The sequence below is a fragment of the Canis aureus genome, chromosome 21, assembly GCF_053574225.1.
Source record: "Canis aureus isolate CA01 chromosome 21, VMU_Caureus_v.1.0, whole genome shotgun sequence".
Classification (NCBI taxonomy): domain Eukaryota; kingdom Metazoa; phylum Chordata; class Mammalia; order Carnivora; family Canidae; genus Canis; species Canis aureus.
In genome coordinates this window covers 11325337-11342043 of record NC_135631.1, presented here as the reverse complement: position 1 = coordinate 11342043, position 16707 = coordinate 11325337, and the positions used below count along the sequence as shown (strand labels likewise).

The following is a 16707-nucleotide window of genomic DNA, read 5'->3' as shown; positions in this document are numbered from 1 at the left end:
GTAGTGCCCCAAGTGTTCTGATGTCTGTTAGGTGACAAAAACTCTTCGGTCCCTTTAAGTTGCAAACACAGAGTCAGGTCAACTATGAAAAACATCTGGTCCCAGGTAATCCATCACAGCCTCGCACGTAGATGAGATTTTGTACTTCTGCCCTGCTGTCCTCCACAGCCAGCGAGCCCTGAAGCCGGTTTGGCCTTCCTTCACCCCTGCATGTGTCCTTGCTCCTCTGCCCCCCCCTTCCCTGTCCTGCTCCTTGCTATTTCGGAGGCTGCCAGGCTGCTTAGGGAGAGGGAGAGGTGGAGGGAATGAAAAGTTGACTTCGCTGGGTCTGTTGTGAACTGGCTCTGCTCACAGGGCCCTGCAGAGAGTAGGACTGACTGTAGGGTCCTGAGAGGCCCTTCCCAACCAGGAACATTCGCCTGTGCCTCCCATACATGGGCCATGCGCCTCCTTTTCTCTGGCTTTCCAGGTCCACAGACTCTCTGTTTCCTGTTCCCCAAATTTGCTAGACCACACAACTCTGGTGATGATGATGATGATGATGATGATGATGATGATGATCTGTGGCTTGTGGAATACCTTGGCAGACAAGGCCTATGTTTGGTCCACAGGAAACGCATGTGTCCTATACTCTGATGAGTTCTGGGTGTCCCGGCCCATCTCACCTCCAAAGTGCCTCCTCCCGCTCATCCTAGCACATAGCAGCCTCTTTCTGGTCCTTTCAGATCATCCTGGTGGGAACCAACTCTGTCCAGTCCACCATGTGCCCCACCCCCTGGAGACACATGATCCTTGTGACCCTTGTCTCTGCACCCAGAGGAAGCTACTGACCAAGCCTCTCCCCCTTCACAGGGGCAGAAATCCAATCAGATCTCCCTCCAAAGAAATCCTTGTGATAAGATCTCTCCTCCTCTCTAGCCACCTGACCCTCATTCCCTTAGCAGGGGGGTGTCATTAATCTGTTCTTGGCCTTGCTCTCCTTCCACCATGACTCCTTGTCTGTGCTGCCCCCCTCCCCATCATGCCCTTCCTTCAGGGTCTGGGTCTCCAAGCCCAGTAAATGGTGTTTCACTCAGCTGCCCACACTGAACCTGGGAGCCTTCTCTAACTCCTGCTACTCCCAGTTGGCCCCTTGCTCTGAGGACACACCCACCCTCGGGGTAACAACCCCATTGGATTTGCCAGGGACTTTCCTGGTTTCAGAGCTGATAATCCCGCATGCTGGGGAATCCCTCAGTCCCAGGGTTGCTCACCCTCCTCACCTCCCCTCCTGCAACTGGCAGGAGACATCTCTTGCTTAGATCGCTGTCTCTGCCCCAACTCAAGCCTCTCTCCAATCCTTCCCCACACAGCAACCAGAGTGACGTTTCGAAGAAAAGTCTCCCCATCTGTACACTGCAGGCCCCAGGTCCTAGAAGAGCGTCTTACACCTCTAGGCCTTAGCACATGCGACGCCTGCCTGGCAAATACTGCTCATCTCCATGAAATCCTTGGCCATCGAAGGTGGCTCTCTAGGCTCTCTATCTCCTGCACATGCATGCTTCCTGTCTCTCCAAACAGCTAGGCTCTAAAGGTCCGAGCAGGTCCTGCCCTGCCTGCAGGCTGTTAGGCAGCCCTACAGACCCAAATTCCATCTTACCCGGAACTGTGGCGATGACACGTAGGGGGCCGCTGCACCTCATCCGATCATTCATCGAGCACACACTACATGCCAGCCACTGTGGTAGACACTCAGGATAGAGTGGTGAAGACAACGTCCCTACACACATTCAGGAGCCCCACAGTGCACCTGCGGGGACACACACACACACTCGCAGACTCAGGCCTGAATGGAGACCTCGGTGTACAGTGGCTTTCCTGGAGGCTGGACTTCAGGAGGCCAAGTTCACGGTCAACACTTATCAATAAAATGCCCCTGCCCCTGCCCTCCCACCTTTCCCAAGATGGGTGTTGTCTTCCCTGTGTCCGGGATACAGTCTCAATGCCTTCACCAACAGCAGTCTTAATGCCTGCTATACAGCTCTGGATGGGCCACGATGGAAATGAGGAATATTGACCATGACCACTGACCCCTGCCCCGGGTCCTCCCCCCCGCCCTCCCAGAGCCAGGGCAACCTCCTCCAGGCAGGGCCCACTGGCCTAGTCACTGGTCTGAGGCTTTTTCCTGTCTCAGCTTCCTTTGCAAAGTGCTGCCTGGACCCCATTCCCTCTCCAATGGAGCAGACCCGCCATCACACTTGGATGTTCCCTTGGGGCATGGCATCCTGATTCACAGAACCCTGGACTTGGGTCCATGGGTAATGGACTTGGGCCTATGCCACCTTCCTCTGTCTTCTAGATGGGGTCATTGTGAGGAGGGAGCTGGACACCCCTGACCCTTGCATCTTTGTTCCCAATCCTCAAGGTTGGCCCCAGGGCCACCTCCTTCAGGAAGCCCTCCAGGGTCTTCTCCCTGTCCCACCCCCTCAGACAGGGGGACACCCTCGCCTCAAGCCTCTGGGCCATGTTAACGGTGTATCTGCCTCCCTCTTCTATGGATTTCCTCTTTGAGCTTTGTTCTAAACCAGCATTTCTCAAACTGCCTGTGTCTACGAATCAGAGGTGCTTGTTAAAACCGCAGGCTCCCGGAGCCCCTCACAATCAGGGAATGAGAATCTCCAGAGGGTGAGGCCCAGGAATCCAGATCTCTAAGAAAAGGCTTAAGTGGCTGTTAAATCAGGCAACCGTGGGTAAGCACTGTTGCCTGCATTCCCCAATCACCTGATCTCATTCTGACGCTGAGAACGGGGTCCGCTGTAGTCACGCACCCATGTAACCATTCATTCACGCAACAAATATGTCTTAGCTGCCCTCTCTGTGCCAGGCATTGTGCTCCAGCTGGGGGCAGGGCGAGGAACGAGCCAGAAGCTCTCTCCACCCTCCGAGGAACTCGGAGTCTGGGAGGAAGGCAGGAACTCTAACCAGCGGTCACATACAATTCACACTCAGGAAAGCTCCAACGGGGAAAGTGAAGTGGGGGCCAGACATCCAGCGCTTGCTCAGGACAGGCAGCCATTCTAAGGCCACCCCTGGGCTAACTGACTTGGCCTTTGTGGCCACCACAAGGGGAGGCTACGATTATGCCCGTTTCTGCAGGGAGGAGCTGAAAGCGACCTGCTTGCTGGTGTTTGCACAGCTCGGGAGGGGCAGAGTCTGGATTTGAACCCATGGCCCGGATGTGGGCAGAGAGGAGGCAGTGCTTTCTTCTTCAGGAGAAGGCCACGGTGTGTGTGTGGGGGGGTGCACAGCGAAGCCACTCACATCATCCCGGGACGTGACATGCAAGCTGCCTGAAGGCCGATTGGAGGGAAAAGCAGGCTTAGCCAGGAGAACAGGGGGAGATGGTTCCAGAGGCGGGGGGAGCACAACTCATTTCTGAGCGGGATAGCAGAGGAGTTCAGGACACGAAGGGGGCTCAGGGGCTGGCGACTTGCTCCTCGAGATCAGGCAGGCGGGTGGGGCAGCAGGCCCCGACCAGGGGCTGGCACACCGGCCAGGGTGTCCCGGCACCTGTGACTGTCACCTCCCTGGGAAGCAAGGCCGACAGCCATGTGGCGGAGCCCCGGGACTGGCGGGTGGGGTGGCCGAGTTCAGGCAGCCTGTGGCCACCGGCTCACCAGCTACGTGACCCTGGGAAGCTTACTTCCCTGCTCCGAGCCTCCTCGGATTTCTCATCTGCAAGATGGGGATGATGCCAAGAATCCCGAGGTCTTCGTGTTGTCTGGGGCAATAACGAAGACAGTGTGCAACGTGCTGAGCACGGGCTCGGCACGAGTTACTAGTGTCCGCCTGGCACGTGGCTCCGAGCATTCTCTGTCCACTTTCATAAGGAGGACATGGAGGCCCAGAGAGGTAGAGTGAGTGGTCTGTGGTTTCTCAGCCGATGAGGGCCCCCAGTGCAGGCAGGGGTCCTTCCAGCACCCCATGTTTCCCCCCAGGGGAGAGGACAGCCATGTGTGGTTCAGGGATAAGATCCCCCCTCCGTTGTCTGGATGACCCTCTGCCCTCCTGGGGGGAGAGCCTCTCAGCTCTGCTCCCCTCCAGCTCCCACAGTCACACCTGCTAGAGTTGCTGGGCCGCCAGGGGGTTCCTCACAGCTAGATTCTGATGGACCAGGACACCTGCATGGGGTCGGCTGCCAGCCTGGAGGAGGCAGCCTCTGCAGGGGCTGGGCTCTGAGAAACCCGGGAGGCCTACAGCTATGCCCCCATCCCAGGGATTGCCCTGGGAGGAGGCGGCAGCCCAGACTGTTTCTGAACTCCCCATTTGTAAACAGGTCAGCCAGGAGGGCCAGGGCTCCGTGCCCAGAGCCTGGTGCTGGCTGATGGCTGCAGTCCAGTAGCGAAGCACAGGGGTGGGGCAGGCAGGGACCAAGGGTGGCGGTGACTTGTCGGCTAGACACAAGGAGAGTGGGCTGGAGCCTGTGGTTCTCTCTACCCCCAGCACACATCCCTTCCTCCTGGGCCTGCTGCGCCCGTGGCATCACCCAGGGCCTGAGCAGCACACAGGGGGCCGACCAGCTCTTGGAGTCAGGGAACATTTTATGACACCCCATCTCTCTTGGGGCCCTCCAGCCCCACTACCTGCCATACACAGAGCCCCGGGGAAATGTCGAAATCCTTTTAATAAAAAGCCACAGCTGTGCTGATGGAGAAAGCAGAGGTCCTGCCTTAATTTGGCCACACCTGGGCTGGAATCCCGTCCTGGCCACTTAGCAGTTTGGTGGCCTCAGGGTGGCCAGTGCCCTTCTCTGGAACCTCAGCTTTTCCATCTGTGAAGTGGAGGGAGGGATGATCCTAACAACCACAGCGTCCCCGTAACAGTCACACGCGCTGAGTGAGGGCCTGGCACGCAATAGGGGTCCAGGAGGTGTCACGAACAAAAGAACATTATGGAAATGGGCTCATGACAGGTGCTCAATAAATATTTGCTGATTAAAGAGGAGGTTGAATTAAAGAAGAGATAAATGATCCCAACATCTGTGCTTTTGTCTTTCTTCTAAAAGCACACTGGAATTAGAGGCACTGGCTGGGGGTGAGATGCAACATAATTCTTGGGGGACGGAAGGCTGAGAACATTCTTAGTGACGTCAGCCCCTGTGTGCAGAATACATTACACCCTCTCTCCGTGCTGCTGGCTTGCTCTGACATTGAGGCTCGTCGGGGAAGGTGACTCCGGGCTGAGTCCATGAAGACAGACTCGGGTTTCAATCTTGTCTCTGCCTCTTACGATTCAGGCAGCCCCGCCATAGACGAGGGTCTTGGCCCACACTCTGGTTTCTTATCTGTAAAGGGAGGATCCAAGTTCCAACTCTCAGAGCCACTGGGAGGAGGCAATGGGAGGAGTGAATGAGGTGATCCCTCCAAGAGCTCGGAAATGGGCCTGGTGGGCCAAGGACCCTCTGCAAGTGATTGCTGTCATCATTATTCTTCTCTAAGCCCAACAACCGTATCAGCCAGCTACGCCGTGTAATAACTGGCCCCAAATGTAAGGGCCGAAAACAACCACGGCTCATGATTCTGCAGATCGAAAATGAAGGTTCACCTGCTGGGTGATCCTACAGTCCTCCTCTTGCATCTGTGGCTGGCCAGAGGTGAGCTGGGTGGCTCTGTGTCTGAGGGTGGGCTGGGGTAATGAGGTGACGGGGCCACTTGCCTCTCAACCTGCAGCAGGCTCACCTGGGCAGGGTCAGAATTCTTCATGGGCAGTGGCTGAATTTGGGGAGCGGAGGGAGGGTATGAAGCCTCTTGAGACTTGGGCTCAGGATTGACTCACTGTCCCCTCCCCACATCCGATTGGCCACGGCAAGGCACAAGGCCAGCCAAGACTCAGGGAAGAGCAGGCTGCACAGTCACACTCGTTGCCAAGGGCAATGACACAAGAAGGGGAAGAGAGTGACCATTTCTGCCAATAAGTGACGGAGCCACCACAGGGGACCCCTGGGACAGGACGCGGGGCTCTTGATCCCCAGGGCAGTTCATGATCCCACCTCAGCAAAGCCCGTGGCTCTCCCAGATGGCTTCACCGCTCCATCTCCTACCTGTAGGCAGAGGCAGGTTGCCACCTGCAAACTCTCTAACCCTCCGGAGATGGAGACCAGAGTCTAAACAGGGCAGGCTGCACATATGCCACACGTGGAGTCCTGGGGACCTGATGCCTGCACCCCCTCAGTGCTCAGAGGAAGGAAACGCACGCAACACCCCAGGACACCCCTCCCCACAGGCAGCCCCAGCTGTCCACTAAGGAACCTCATCAATCTATCCCAACCCCAAAGGTGGTCTTTAGACCATCGCAAGCTTTAGTTTCCCTCGGCCGCCTGGAAAAGGTCATTCTGCCCACGTGGAATCCACGAGACGCCATGACATTGATATCCATGTATTTTTTTAAAGATTTTATTTATTTATTCATGAGACATACAGAGAGAGAGAGAGAGAGAGAGACAGGCAGAGGAAGAAGCAGTCTCCATGCAGGGAGCCCCATGTGGAACTCGATCCCGGGACTTCGGGATCACAACCTGAGCCAAAGGCAGACGCTCAACCACTGAGCCACGCAGGCGCCCCTTTATCCACATTTTGATTGGTTCTTGTGCCTCCTTGAACCCTCGGCCAGCCAGCCTCCTGGGGAGTGGCAGCCCCCCGGGGACCCCAGGCAATGAGGACGTGGGGTAACAAGAGCCATCTGGGGACAGGCTTCTTCGGTCATCTCCTGTGCATTTACTGGCGGGTAGGGACAGAGCTGTGACCGGCTGTCTCTGACACAGGGTACATCTTGAGGTTTAACTTTGTGTTTCTTGCCTGTGTCCCCTCTCTAGACCACCAGCTCCGCGACACCAGGGACTTCCTTCACCTGGCTGCGCCCTGATTCCCTCCGCAGAGCCTGGCATTCAGTGGGCGCCCCTTAGTTCCTGCACAGATGGATGGATGAAAGGTCAGATCTCATTGAGTTGAGCCTCTTTGAAAAGGGCCCAGCTCCTCAGCAAATTTTCTGAGCCAGGGCTCTTTATTCCCATTGGCCTCCCCGGTGGAGAGGGCACTGGACGCAGAGCCACGAGCTCCAGGGGCCAATCCCCGCGTCCCCACTGTGTGGCCGTGGATGCGAGGCTCTCAGGTGCGGTGGTTCTGGTTATTGTTCGCTGCCAACTCCAGGGGGGCCGCTTATTTAGACTACAGTGTGAACAACGCCTCCTAGATCGGTGCCGAGAGGCAGCCTGCAGCACACAATGCAGCTGGGCCAGCGGATGGTGATGTTGCGGACTGGGAAGGAGACAGGGACCAGGACATGCGCCGGCCCACGCCCGCTGGCTTCCCACTCTCTCTCCTCCGGCTGCCCTGCCCGGCCTGTGTCTGCTGCCCAAGGCACGCCTCCCCCTGCAGAGCTGGCCTGGCTCTTTCCTGGGCTCTGGCTGGGGTCCTGGTCGCAGCATCCTTTCACTGCTACACTCCCTCCCTCCTCGTGGGCTCCCTGAAGCTTGGAGCCCGGCCCCCCTGGGAAAGGGGCTCTCTCCTCCCGTCCTGCTGGACACAGGATACCTCCTGGCCCCTCGGCCCAGAGTCCTCCGTAAACCAGCACCAAGAAGATTGGCTGCTGGGAACACAGGGCTGCTGTCACCCCAGAAGCCACAAGTGGGGCTCACCCGGGTGTGTGATGCACGGGCAGAGGCTAGAGCTCTTCACTTGTCAGCTGCCACCAGCACCCTCTGACCCCTACGGTCCTGGTTCTCAGTGGCCTCTTTCCACCCCACCTTCCATCCTTCCCTCCCCTGCAGCCCCTCTGCACTTCCAGCACGACCAGCATCCTGCAGGAAGCCCATTCCTGTTCCCAGGGGGCCTACTTGAGGCATCTGAGGTGACACCGTGGGAACCAGCCCAGCCCAGAAGGCAGGTGCTGGGGAAATGACCTCAGAGGGGGCAGCTGGGGGTGGGGGCGGCCACTCACAGCTCAGATGGCCTGCATTAGCCAACCGGCCCCTCCCACCTGCCAGGCCTCCCCCAGAAGCAAGGAGGCTCCACCCCACCGGGCAGGGGTGGGCACAGATGGCTTCCTGCCCCAGTTCCTGCCCTGGAGGCACCAAGTTCCAGGCAGGGCCACCGCCAGGGAATGGGGGATCCCGCCGAAGCCCAGGACAGGTCATGGGAAGCAGCAGCTCCTGGTGTCCGTTACCTCATGCAATTCCCATGGTAACGCCGGGAGTTTGGACTTACAGCCTCTGTGTCACAGAGGAGTCGGCGAGGTTACTTGGCTTGTTACTCCTGAGCGCAGGAGCTGGTTGATTCGATTGGTTTCCGTTGGGAAGGGGCAGCCAGGGGGGTGCTGATTCCTGTGGAGTGTGGCTGGAGGGGAAGGGGCTGAGCGTGAGCGCTTCCGCACCCTTTCCTGTTTGTCCACTCGCTGTTCATTATGCTACTTCCTTCCACAGGATGCCAGAGGCTCTGGGTGGGCCCCGGGGGTCCCACAGCAACATTCGGCGTGGACTGGGCTGTCAGCAGTGGTGGTGGTTGCATGCGTGTGCGGCACGTGTGCCCGTCTGGGTGCGTAGGTGAGTACAGGTGAGGGTGCCAGATTCCGTGTAGGCATCAGAATACAGGTGCCAAAAGGTCAGGGATCTGCTTTTCTTTTTTTTTTTTAAACATACATATATATATATTTTTTAATTTTTATTTATTTATGATAGTCACACACAGAGAGAGAGGCAGAGACACAGGCAGAGAGAGAAGCAGGCTCCATGCACCGGGAGCCCGACGTGGGATTCGATCCCGGGTCTCCAGGATCGCGCCCTGGGCCAAAGGCAGGCGCCAAACCGCTGCGCCACCCAGGGATCCCAGGGATCTGCTTTTCTTTGACCGCTGTGTTCTCAAGAGCCTAGAACAGTGCCCGGCACATAGTAGGTGCCCATTTAAGTATTCACGGAATGAATGAACGAACGAATGAATGAATGAGTGAAACCACAAACAAATGGTGAGCAAATGAAGCCTAGCCCACAGGTTCCAGGGACCCCAGAGGGCCGCCAGGTATCTGTCCCCCTGCAGGGAAAGGAAGTGGTGGCAGTCCTGGCCCGGCCTGGGAGACGACGCCCTGGTGGCTGGCGTGTCATTAGTGGCATGCGCCGCCTTCACCATGCTGCTCCTCAGCCTGGGTAACTTGCTCACTTGTAAGACCCCAGGGAGGGAGCGGAGGAGGCTCTGCTAGGAAGCAGGCAGGATTGGGGTCTCCCAGGGCGGGTCTGGAACATTCCAGGCTGGCGGACATTTGCCCCTTCGTGCCTGCCCAACCCTGGCCAGGTACGGCTCCGTCTGAGGAGAAGATCTGGGTTCCCTCACAGCTAGGAATGGACTGCGTCCTCAGGGGAGGCAGGGCCTGCGTGCGTGCACACACACACTGGGCGGACGTTCGGCGGTGCTCGCCTATGCAGCCATGGCAGTCATTAAAATACCGGAATATTTCTCTCCTGGTTGACAACAATCCTCCCCCGGCCAACCCCTAGGCCCCCCTGCACCTCCTGCCAATCCGCACAGAAGGACTTTATTCCAGTTCGAGTCTGGCGCCTATGCCCATTGCCAGCATCCATGCCAGACGGCCCCCCTTCCTGGACACTTCCTGCACACCGCCATTGGCTCCCCCAACGACCCCGAGCTGGTACCCACCTATGCTGCTCCCTGGGACCAGCAGGGACTCTACCCAGGGGCACCCTTGGGCCTTCCTGCCCTCTGTCTCAGCAACCAGGCCATTATGGGGCCCCTGTGCCAGTCATCTGAGTGGCATATCCCTTGGCCTGGACCTTCATGACAGAGATGACAGCCTGGGGGTGCCCTGTCCCCCCACTGAAGGCCTGGTCGCCCTTCAGATGGCTCAGCAGCCCAAGCAGGGAGGCAAGAAGGATGGAAGCCCCAGGTGGGCTTGGGATTGGTGACTGGCTATAGGGGCCAACTCAGGAATTAGAGAAGCCGGACTGTGCTCTCTCCCCATGAATCTCTCAAGCCTGGGGGAGGCAGGGGGCAAGGAGGGCAGTGGAAACCGGGACCTCCCCAGGAGGTAGGAGTGAGGGGCCCGGCAGCCTCCGTGCTCACGATGACCAGATGTTACTGAACTTAGGCCCATGGTCTGACAACACAACCCAGCCTGGGAATCGTCCCAGGAAGCCTGGGAGGCGGTGGAGGCAGGAGGACATCTCAGAGTCAGATCTGTGCCGTCCCAGTCCTGGCTCTGGCACTTTCCAGCTGCGAGGCGCTGGGACAAGCCTCGGGAGGAAGCGGGCTGGGGGATCAGCCCACTCTCTTAATAACTTCTGACATTTTCTCAGCCTTCTTTACGGTATTTATTTTGCAAGCACAAGTTTGAGCTCACCCCTGCTCTCTGGGGCCCAGGGTCACATGAGAAGACGGAGGTACAGCGAGATCCAAACCCAGGTCCCCGGACCCCCTATTGTTCTGAAGAGCCAACCTGACACGCTCCCTGTACCCTCTCTGAGGGTGAAGATGGCAGGACCCTCAACAGTAGGTCAGGGAGCATCTTCCTCCTTCCCCTTCGCTCTGCCCACCCAGGAGGGAGACAACCCAAGGCCAGAGGCGATCCGAGGCTGACACCCCTCAGCTGGTCCTGTTTAGGTTGGGGGTCAGCAGGTGGCCTGGGACAGTGGTCATCTCAGGCCTCCCGCCCCCTGCTCCCCAGCCTTCTCGAGACTTCCAGTCTCAGCCCCAAACCCCTGGGCATCAGAGGGACCCATTACTCGGTGCCCCATTCTTGGCCAGCTGACGTCTGCTGCTGCTCTTAGGGTGGGGGCTCTCGTTGTCCATCCCAGAATCCCATTCTCCCCCCGCCCAGGCCTAAAGTGGGGGAAGGAGGGGAGACAGGGGCCCCCGGCTTCTCTGTGTTCATGATGGGTGGGTATTATCTCCAAAGCCAGGTGCCTGATGGAACCCTGAGAGCTCACGTTGGCAGAGACCCCCGTTGGGAACCCACCGGCCCCCTTGCACCCTCCTCTCCAGGCCTTATGCCGGAGCTCCCCACAGCAGGCACCCCCAAAGGGCAGGAAAGCCCCTCATCTGTTGGCCTGCTCTCTCCCGCCCCATCACACCCCGTGCGCCTCACACCCCACCTGCTGCAGACCGTCACCCTGCGCAGGACCCCCGCAGCCGTGTCCTGCCACAGTCTGCCACGGAGACTGGAAAGCCAGGAACACGGCAGGATGGGCAAAGCCAAGGAATAGGGTTGCTCACTCTGGTTCAGGGTTCCCAGGGAGCCAGGCACCTTGCTGAGGCTCCTACCTCCTTCCCAGCACCCGAGCGTCCCACAACCCTGTCAACATCCTGGCATTCGGACGAGGACAGGGAGGTCCCCAGGGGCCAAGAGGCTTGCCCGGGATCATGTGACTACACAGCAGCGAAGCCCCCTTTTGGACCCAGGCCTGCCCTACCCACGGCCCAAGCCCTTCTCAGGGAAGCCCTCCCCGAGACCTGCTGATGACGTGGGACAGTTGCGTGGGCACCAAGGGACCTCTGGGCTGAATCAGACTGTGTCCCCACCCCACATAGCCCCGCGCCCACCTGAAGACTCAGATCTCCTTGTCTGCCCGGGGAGTCTGGCCCATAGCCAGGGACCAAGCCTTGTCTCCTAACTCAGCCTTTCTCCCCCTACAAGGCCGTCATCAGGGCAAGGGTGGCACGCGGGTCCCCCTGTGGGCCGGAGGAGGCCGACAGTAGATGTGGGACAGCTCGTGACTCCCTCAGGCGACGCCACCTCAGCCCGCGGACTGCACAACCAGATGGCCAGGGTGTGGTTCCTGCTCTTCTCTGCAGGAGACAAAATTATTTAACCCTTTGTTCATCGTCCTTATCTGTAAACGGGGGATAATGGACCCACACCTCCTAGCATTATAGCAAGTAAATCAGTTAACATATGTCAGCGGGACTAGAACAGAGCAGATGCTCTTCAAGCACCAATTACTTTGTAAGATCGTCACCCAATTGCTTTGTGCGCATTCACTGGCCTTCCTGGCTCCTCCTCGGCAGGTAGATGCACGGCTTCGGTCCTCACTGCCCACAACCAGCACAAGGTCAGGCACAGTAGCTCATGGGTGCTTTTTGCTCCAGTCGTGAAGGGATACCAGAGTTTGTGTGTTTGAGGGTGGCCTTTAATTCCACATTCCAGCCAGTCACGTTCCCCCTGGTAGCTAAGCTAAGGAAACCTTGGGAAATGAGAGCTATAACTGAGAAAGTTTCCCTTTTTGCTTTGACCACCAGGAAGCTCAGAGGCAAAATTACATATGACTCAACTCAGCCACTAGAGCTGTCAAAGGTAATTGCTTTCACTTTACATGCCAACTAGATTGGTGGACGGTACTGAATTGGGAAGGATTCGAGGCTGCCATGAGTGATATCAGCTTGGAACATGGCCAGCGTGCATCCCGGCTAAGGAAATGAGAACGGCGATCAACTAGTGATGTCTGTTGCGAGCACAGTGGTGGAGAAGGTGGGATGAGCACAGCATGGATTCGCAATCACCAGGTTGGGCAACTTGGCTGGACTTATCTCACCCATGTTTACGCTTCCTTGTAAGCTTATATTTTCCCTGTTATGTTTCCTGTTTTATTACATGTACTTCCCTGTGGAATGAGGCAGGTTATAAATAAAATAAACTGGCATGACTCCCTCTCTGCCTTGGGTGAGCTCCGGGGAGGGTCTCTGACTGCAGCAGAGAACAGGGTCCGTGGAGCGTAAGGGTCCTTCGACCCCCAGGGGCGTCCCCTGTGCCTTCCACAGGCCACAGTATCAGCCACAAAAATCTCTTGCAAGAAACCAATTAGGTTCAGATCGACAGTTGGACTGTCCCTAAGGTGTGCCCCACCACCGCTCGCTGAAGACAGGGCTGTCTGGCCTGCTCCCCCTGCTCTGTCTCTCTTGGGGGATCACCAGGGGGCAGGAGGGGGGCTATGGGGGGGGGGGGCATCTGTAGCTCCATCTTATCAGGCAGGGCCCAAGAATCTCATAATCAGGATTCAGGAATCACCTGGGAGGGCTGCTAAAAATGCAGACTCTTTGTCCCCATCCCAGATCTGCTGCCTCAGAATCCTCCAGGCCTGGAACCTGCATTTTCACCAGCGCTCCAGCTGGAGTGAGAGGGGGCCGGGGCTGGGGCTGGGGCTGGGGCTGGGGCTGGGCGGGGGCCTGGAGAAGCCAGGGAGTCACTGGGGCTCGGCCAGGCTCCCAGGCTGGGGCAGCAGCGCCACCTGGTGGGCTCTGCAGAAACACCTCGCGACCATCGCCCTCCTGCGGCCCCACTTCCCGGGGGGCCTGGCTCTTTCCAGTCCCTCCTCCTCTGGTCGCCAGAAGCAGCACCGCCAGGCAGCAAGCTGGATTGTTACAAATCCTCTTTAATAGTTAGCTGTCACATCGCAAACATGTTTTACGGAACTATGCACAGAGCCCCTCCGCACTCCCTCGCAGGGCACAGCCTCACCCACCCATTTCCCAGGGGGCAAAGGACAGGCCAGCCTCAGCTTCTCCTGGGGGAGAGCATCCTTCTCACTTCCCTGGGCAGCTCGGGATCCTGGCAAATGCAGGACCAGCTCTGTTCCGGGCCCCAAGCGTTCACCCCCGGGATTCCCTAGACAGCCCAGAGCCAGTCCGGAGCCCCGGTCCAGGCAGCCCCTCTTCGGCCCGGCTTATCACGTGGCCTAGGTTGGTCTGAGCTGCCTGGGTGAGGCTGGAGCTGGCCTGCAGAAGGGTTGCTCCTCCTACTCGTGTCAGGTAAGGCCCACCCTCTCCCACTACCTTCAATGAAAATGTAGAAACCAAAGAGAGAAGCCTTAGAGTGGACAAAAGAGTTTACCCACGCAGTGGGCAGTCCCCTGAAGCCCAGGGTGCCTTATCTGACCCCCCACCCCCACCCCAAAGTTTAATACATTTTCCCCCATCCAATACACACAGATCCCAAGGCAGGTAGAGACCCAGTCTACCTGTGCAGGGATGCCTCGGGAGCATTTTCTCTGGGTTGCTAAGGGAATCCTGGCAGGCAATAAGCGGAGGAGCCACAGAATAGCTTGGCAGCTGGGGCTCAAGTCTGGAGACAGAAAGGTGGGGAGATGGGTCCAGGCCCCAGGAAGCCCCCCACCTCCAGCCGGCACAGGATGGGTATGGGCGACTGAGGTGGGAGGTGAGCCTGGAGGAGAGCCAGGGAGATCCTGAGGAGCCCTGAGCCTGGGGGCAGGCAGGGAGGTGGGAGACAGCAGGTGCCTCAGTACTTGGGGACCTTGCTGTAGTCTTCAGAATGGACGTGCCGGCACAAGCAGATGGACAGGAGCATCCCCAGGAGCTACGGAGGGACAGGGCAAGAGTCAGAGGGAGGCAGGGCCACCCGGTCCCCCGGAGGCCCCAGAACAGCATCTCATGGTCCAGGTCCTTGAGCTTCACAGGCTTTGAGTGGGATTAAGCAGATCCACAACTAAAGCCTTGTGACCAGCCTGGGGTTTCAGCAGTAGGGGGGCCCCCTGGGGTGGGGGGCAGTGGTCAGGCCAGGCCTGCTCTGGGGCCTCTAGAAGGGGATGGAGCTCAGCCTCCCTGAGGAGGCAGGGCCAATCCCAGAGGGCAGAGCTGGGGGGGGGGGGCAGCTGGAGGGGGGAGGGACTCAGACCTCGATGACAGCAACGCCCACACACACGCCCAGGATGATGCCCACGTTCTCCTGAAGCCACGCCTGCACCTTCTTCATGCAGCCCTAGAAGGGGAGCACACGGTCACGTCACCCTTTGCCCCATAGACGCAGAAGCCCAAGAGGGCCCACCCCAGCCCAGAGGGCCTGCGGAGAGAGGTTCTGGGTGGAGGGGAGGGAAGAAGGGAGGAGAAGCCGAGGGGCCTGAGTACCTGAAGGCACAGGTGCCCCCCACCCCCCCACCCCATCCCCACTCCGGCCTCGCACACACCTCACGGTACACGGGCCAGTACTCGGGGTTGTTTCCACTCTCGGTCCTGGTGCTGTTGAAAGCCTCACAGAAGCCCTTCCGCACCAGGAAGCTGTCGTCGGCCTCCCTCTTATCCTCGCAGGAGCAGGGGTAGGTGACATTGGTGCGGTTCATGAGCTCGGCATTGTCCGTCCAGTTGTAGAAGCTGGCCCAGCCGCAGCACCTCACCTGCGGGGGACACAGGCCGCTCACGCCCACTGGCAGAGGCGGGGTCCCCGAGGACGGGGACTCACATCTGTCCCTCTCAGGGCTGCCCCCCCACCCCGCCGCCGCCCCTGCCACCCCACTCGTCCCAGCCGAACCGCCAGGATTAGCGTTTAGGCTTCACTTTGGCTTCTGGGAGCCACAGGGAACTTGAAGGGGCTTTCAGGAAACACGCACCATAAATATGAAAACAGCAAGAAACAGAGAAGTCAGGAGCAGGAAAGTAAAGGCAGGACAGGAGGGACCGTTGCGGTGCAAAGAGAACACGGACGTGTGGACACATGAAGGGCACACACAGGTAAGAGTGTGGGGTCTAGGGGCGCCTGGCTGGCTCGGTGGGTGGAGCATGCAACACTTGATCTCAGGGCCGTGAGTTCAAGCCCCAGGGTGGCTGTGGAACCTACTTAAAAAAAACAAAACTGCTTAAAAAAAAGAGTGCAGGGTCTAGAGTCTGGCTACTGGGTTCGAATCCCAGCCTTGCCATCCGCCAGCGGCTTAACTTTGGTTTAAGTGCTTTCCTCAAGTCTCCTCGTCTGCAAAATGGGGTAACCAAGGTTCCGAAGTCAAAGGGCTGTTGGGAGGACACGGTGGTTACGGGGCAGGCCAGGTATCCGGGCCCCACCCGGAGAGCACAGGAACCAGCTCCGCATCGAGCTGCTGTGTACATGCTGGGGTTGGGATTTGGCTCTGAGCTTCCTGGTTGCCAAGGTGAAAAGGAGTTATGGTCAGTTGTGCCTTTTAGAAGAGAAAATGGTCTAGTTCCAGAAGGGGAGAGGCCCTTCTGGGCTCCCTGTGCTGGAAGGGGCCTCTGTGGGGCTCGTGAAGGGGACCCCGAGGGCTTTGGATCACGTCTGGGCTTGAAATCCTGATGGGACTGGGATCTGAGAGGCCAAGTCCACCAGGGGCAGGTGGAACCGAGTCAGGGAGGGCCGGTGCCCTGCGCCCGGGCGAGCCGCCAGGCCTGGCTTCCTCACGTGGAGAATGGGACGACACGAGCCACTCTGCCAGGGTCTCCGGGAGGATTAAGGGGACTCACATGGATACACTCCATGCCATTGCCCGAGGGCGTGGGGCTATCCTCCACCTGCTTCCCTCCCATCTCTGGGCGGCCAGCAGGGGGCGAGCCAAGCACGCTCAGGCGTTCTGGGGCGCCAGGCAGCTGCTCCAGAAGGTTCCTTTCTCCTGTTCCCACTTCAGGGAGACACTTGGCTGCCCCCTCTGGCAGGGAGGCTGGCACCTCGCACTGGGCAGAAGTAGGAGCCCTCCTTGGCCCTCTGCTGCACCAGGCGGGCCCACCCCGACTCGGGCCGAGGTCCGTCCTCCGTGGCCGCGTGTGGCCGGTAAACCCTCGTCACCCGCGTGCCCCAGGAGCGCCGCGCAGGTGCCACGGTCGGGCGAGCACGAGCCGTAGCCCCATTTTACAGGCGGGAGCAGCCTCGGGCAGCGGCACCATCCCCGGCAGCGCCCGGCACACGGGAGTGACCCGGAGGCCTTGGTGCCGCGGGAAGCCC

At 58.9% G+C, this 16707-nt stretch overlaps 1 protein-coding gene and 1 long non-coding RNA gene across 10 annotated transcripts in view; one reads left to right on the top strand and one right to left on the bottom strand.

The window, feature by feature from the left end:
• Positions 1-8733: 8733 nt before the first annotated feature.
• On the top strand, positions 8734-12682 carry LOC144293219 (uncharacterized). The gene is made up of 2 exons (XR_013360641.1): positions 8734-8920; positions 12361-12682. It is a non-coding gene; the product is annotated as an uncharacterized LOC144293219 (long non-coding RNA).
• A 703-nt stretch (positions 12683-13385) lies between these two features.
• Positions 13386-16707, bottom strand: part of CD82 (CD82 molecule) — a 52709-nt gene continuing 49387 nt past the window's right edge. For 6 of the 9 annotated variants that reach the window (XM_077862980.1, XM_077862978.1, XM_077862973.1 and 3 more), the window contains 3 exons: positions 14954-15160; positions 14665-14748; positions 13386-14346 (listed from right to left, as the gene is read on the bottom strand). In XM_077862980.1, the coding sequence (XP_077719106.1) occupies positions 14269-14346; positions 14665-14748; positions 14954-15160 (369 nt within the window). In that variant the 3' untranslated portion in view covers positions 13386-14268. Of the gene's footprint in view, positions 14347-14664; positions 14749-14953; positions 15161-16707 lie in introns of those variants that run through there. The other 3 variants (XM_077862972.1, XM_077862971.1, XM_077862979.1) reach the window with 1 other exon arrangement.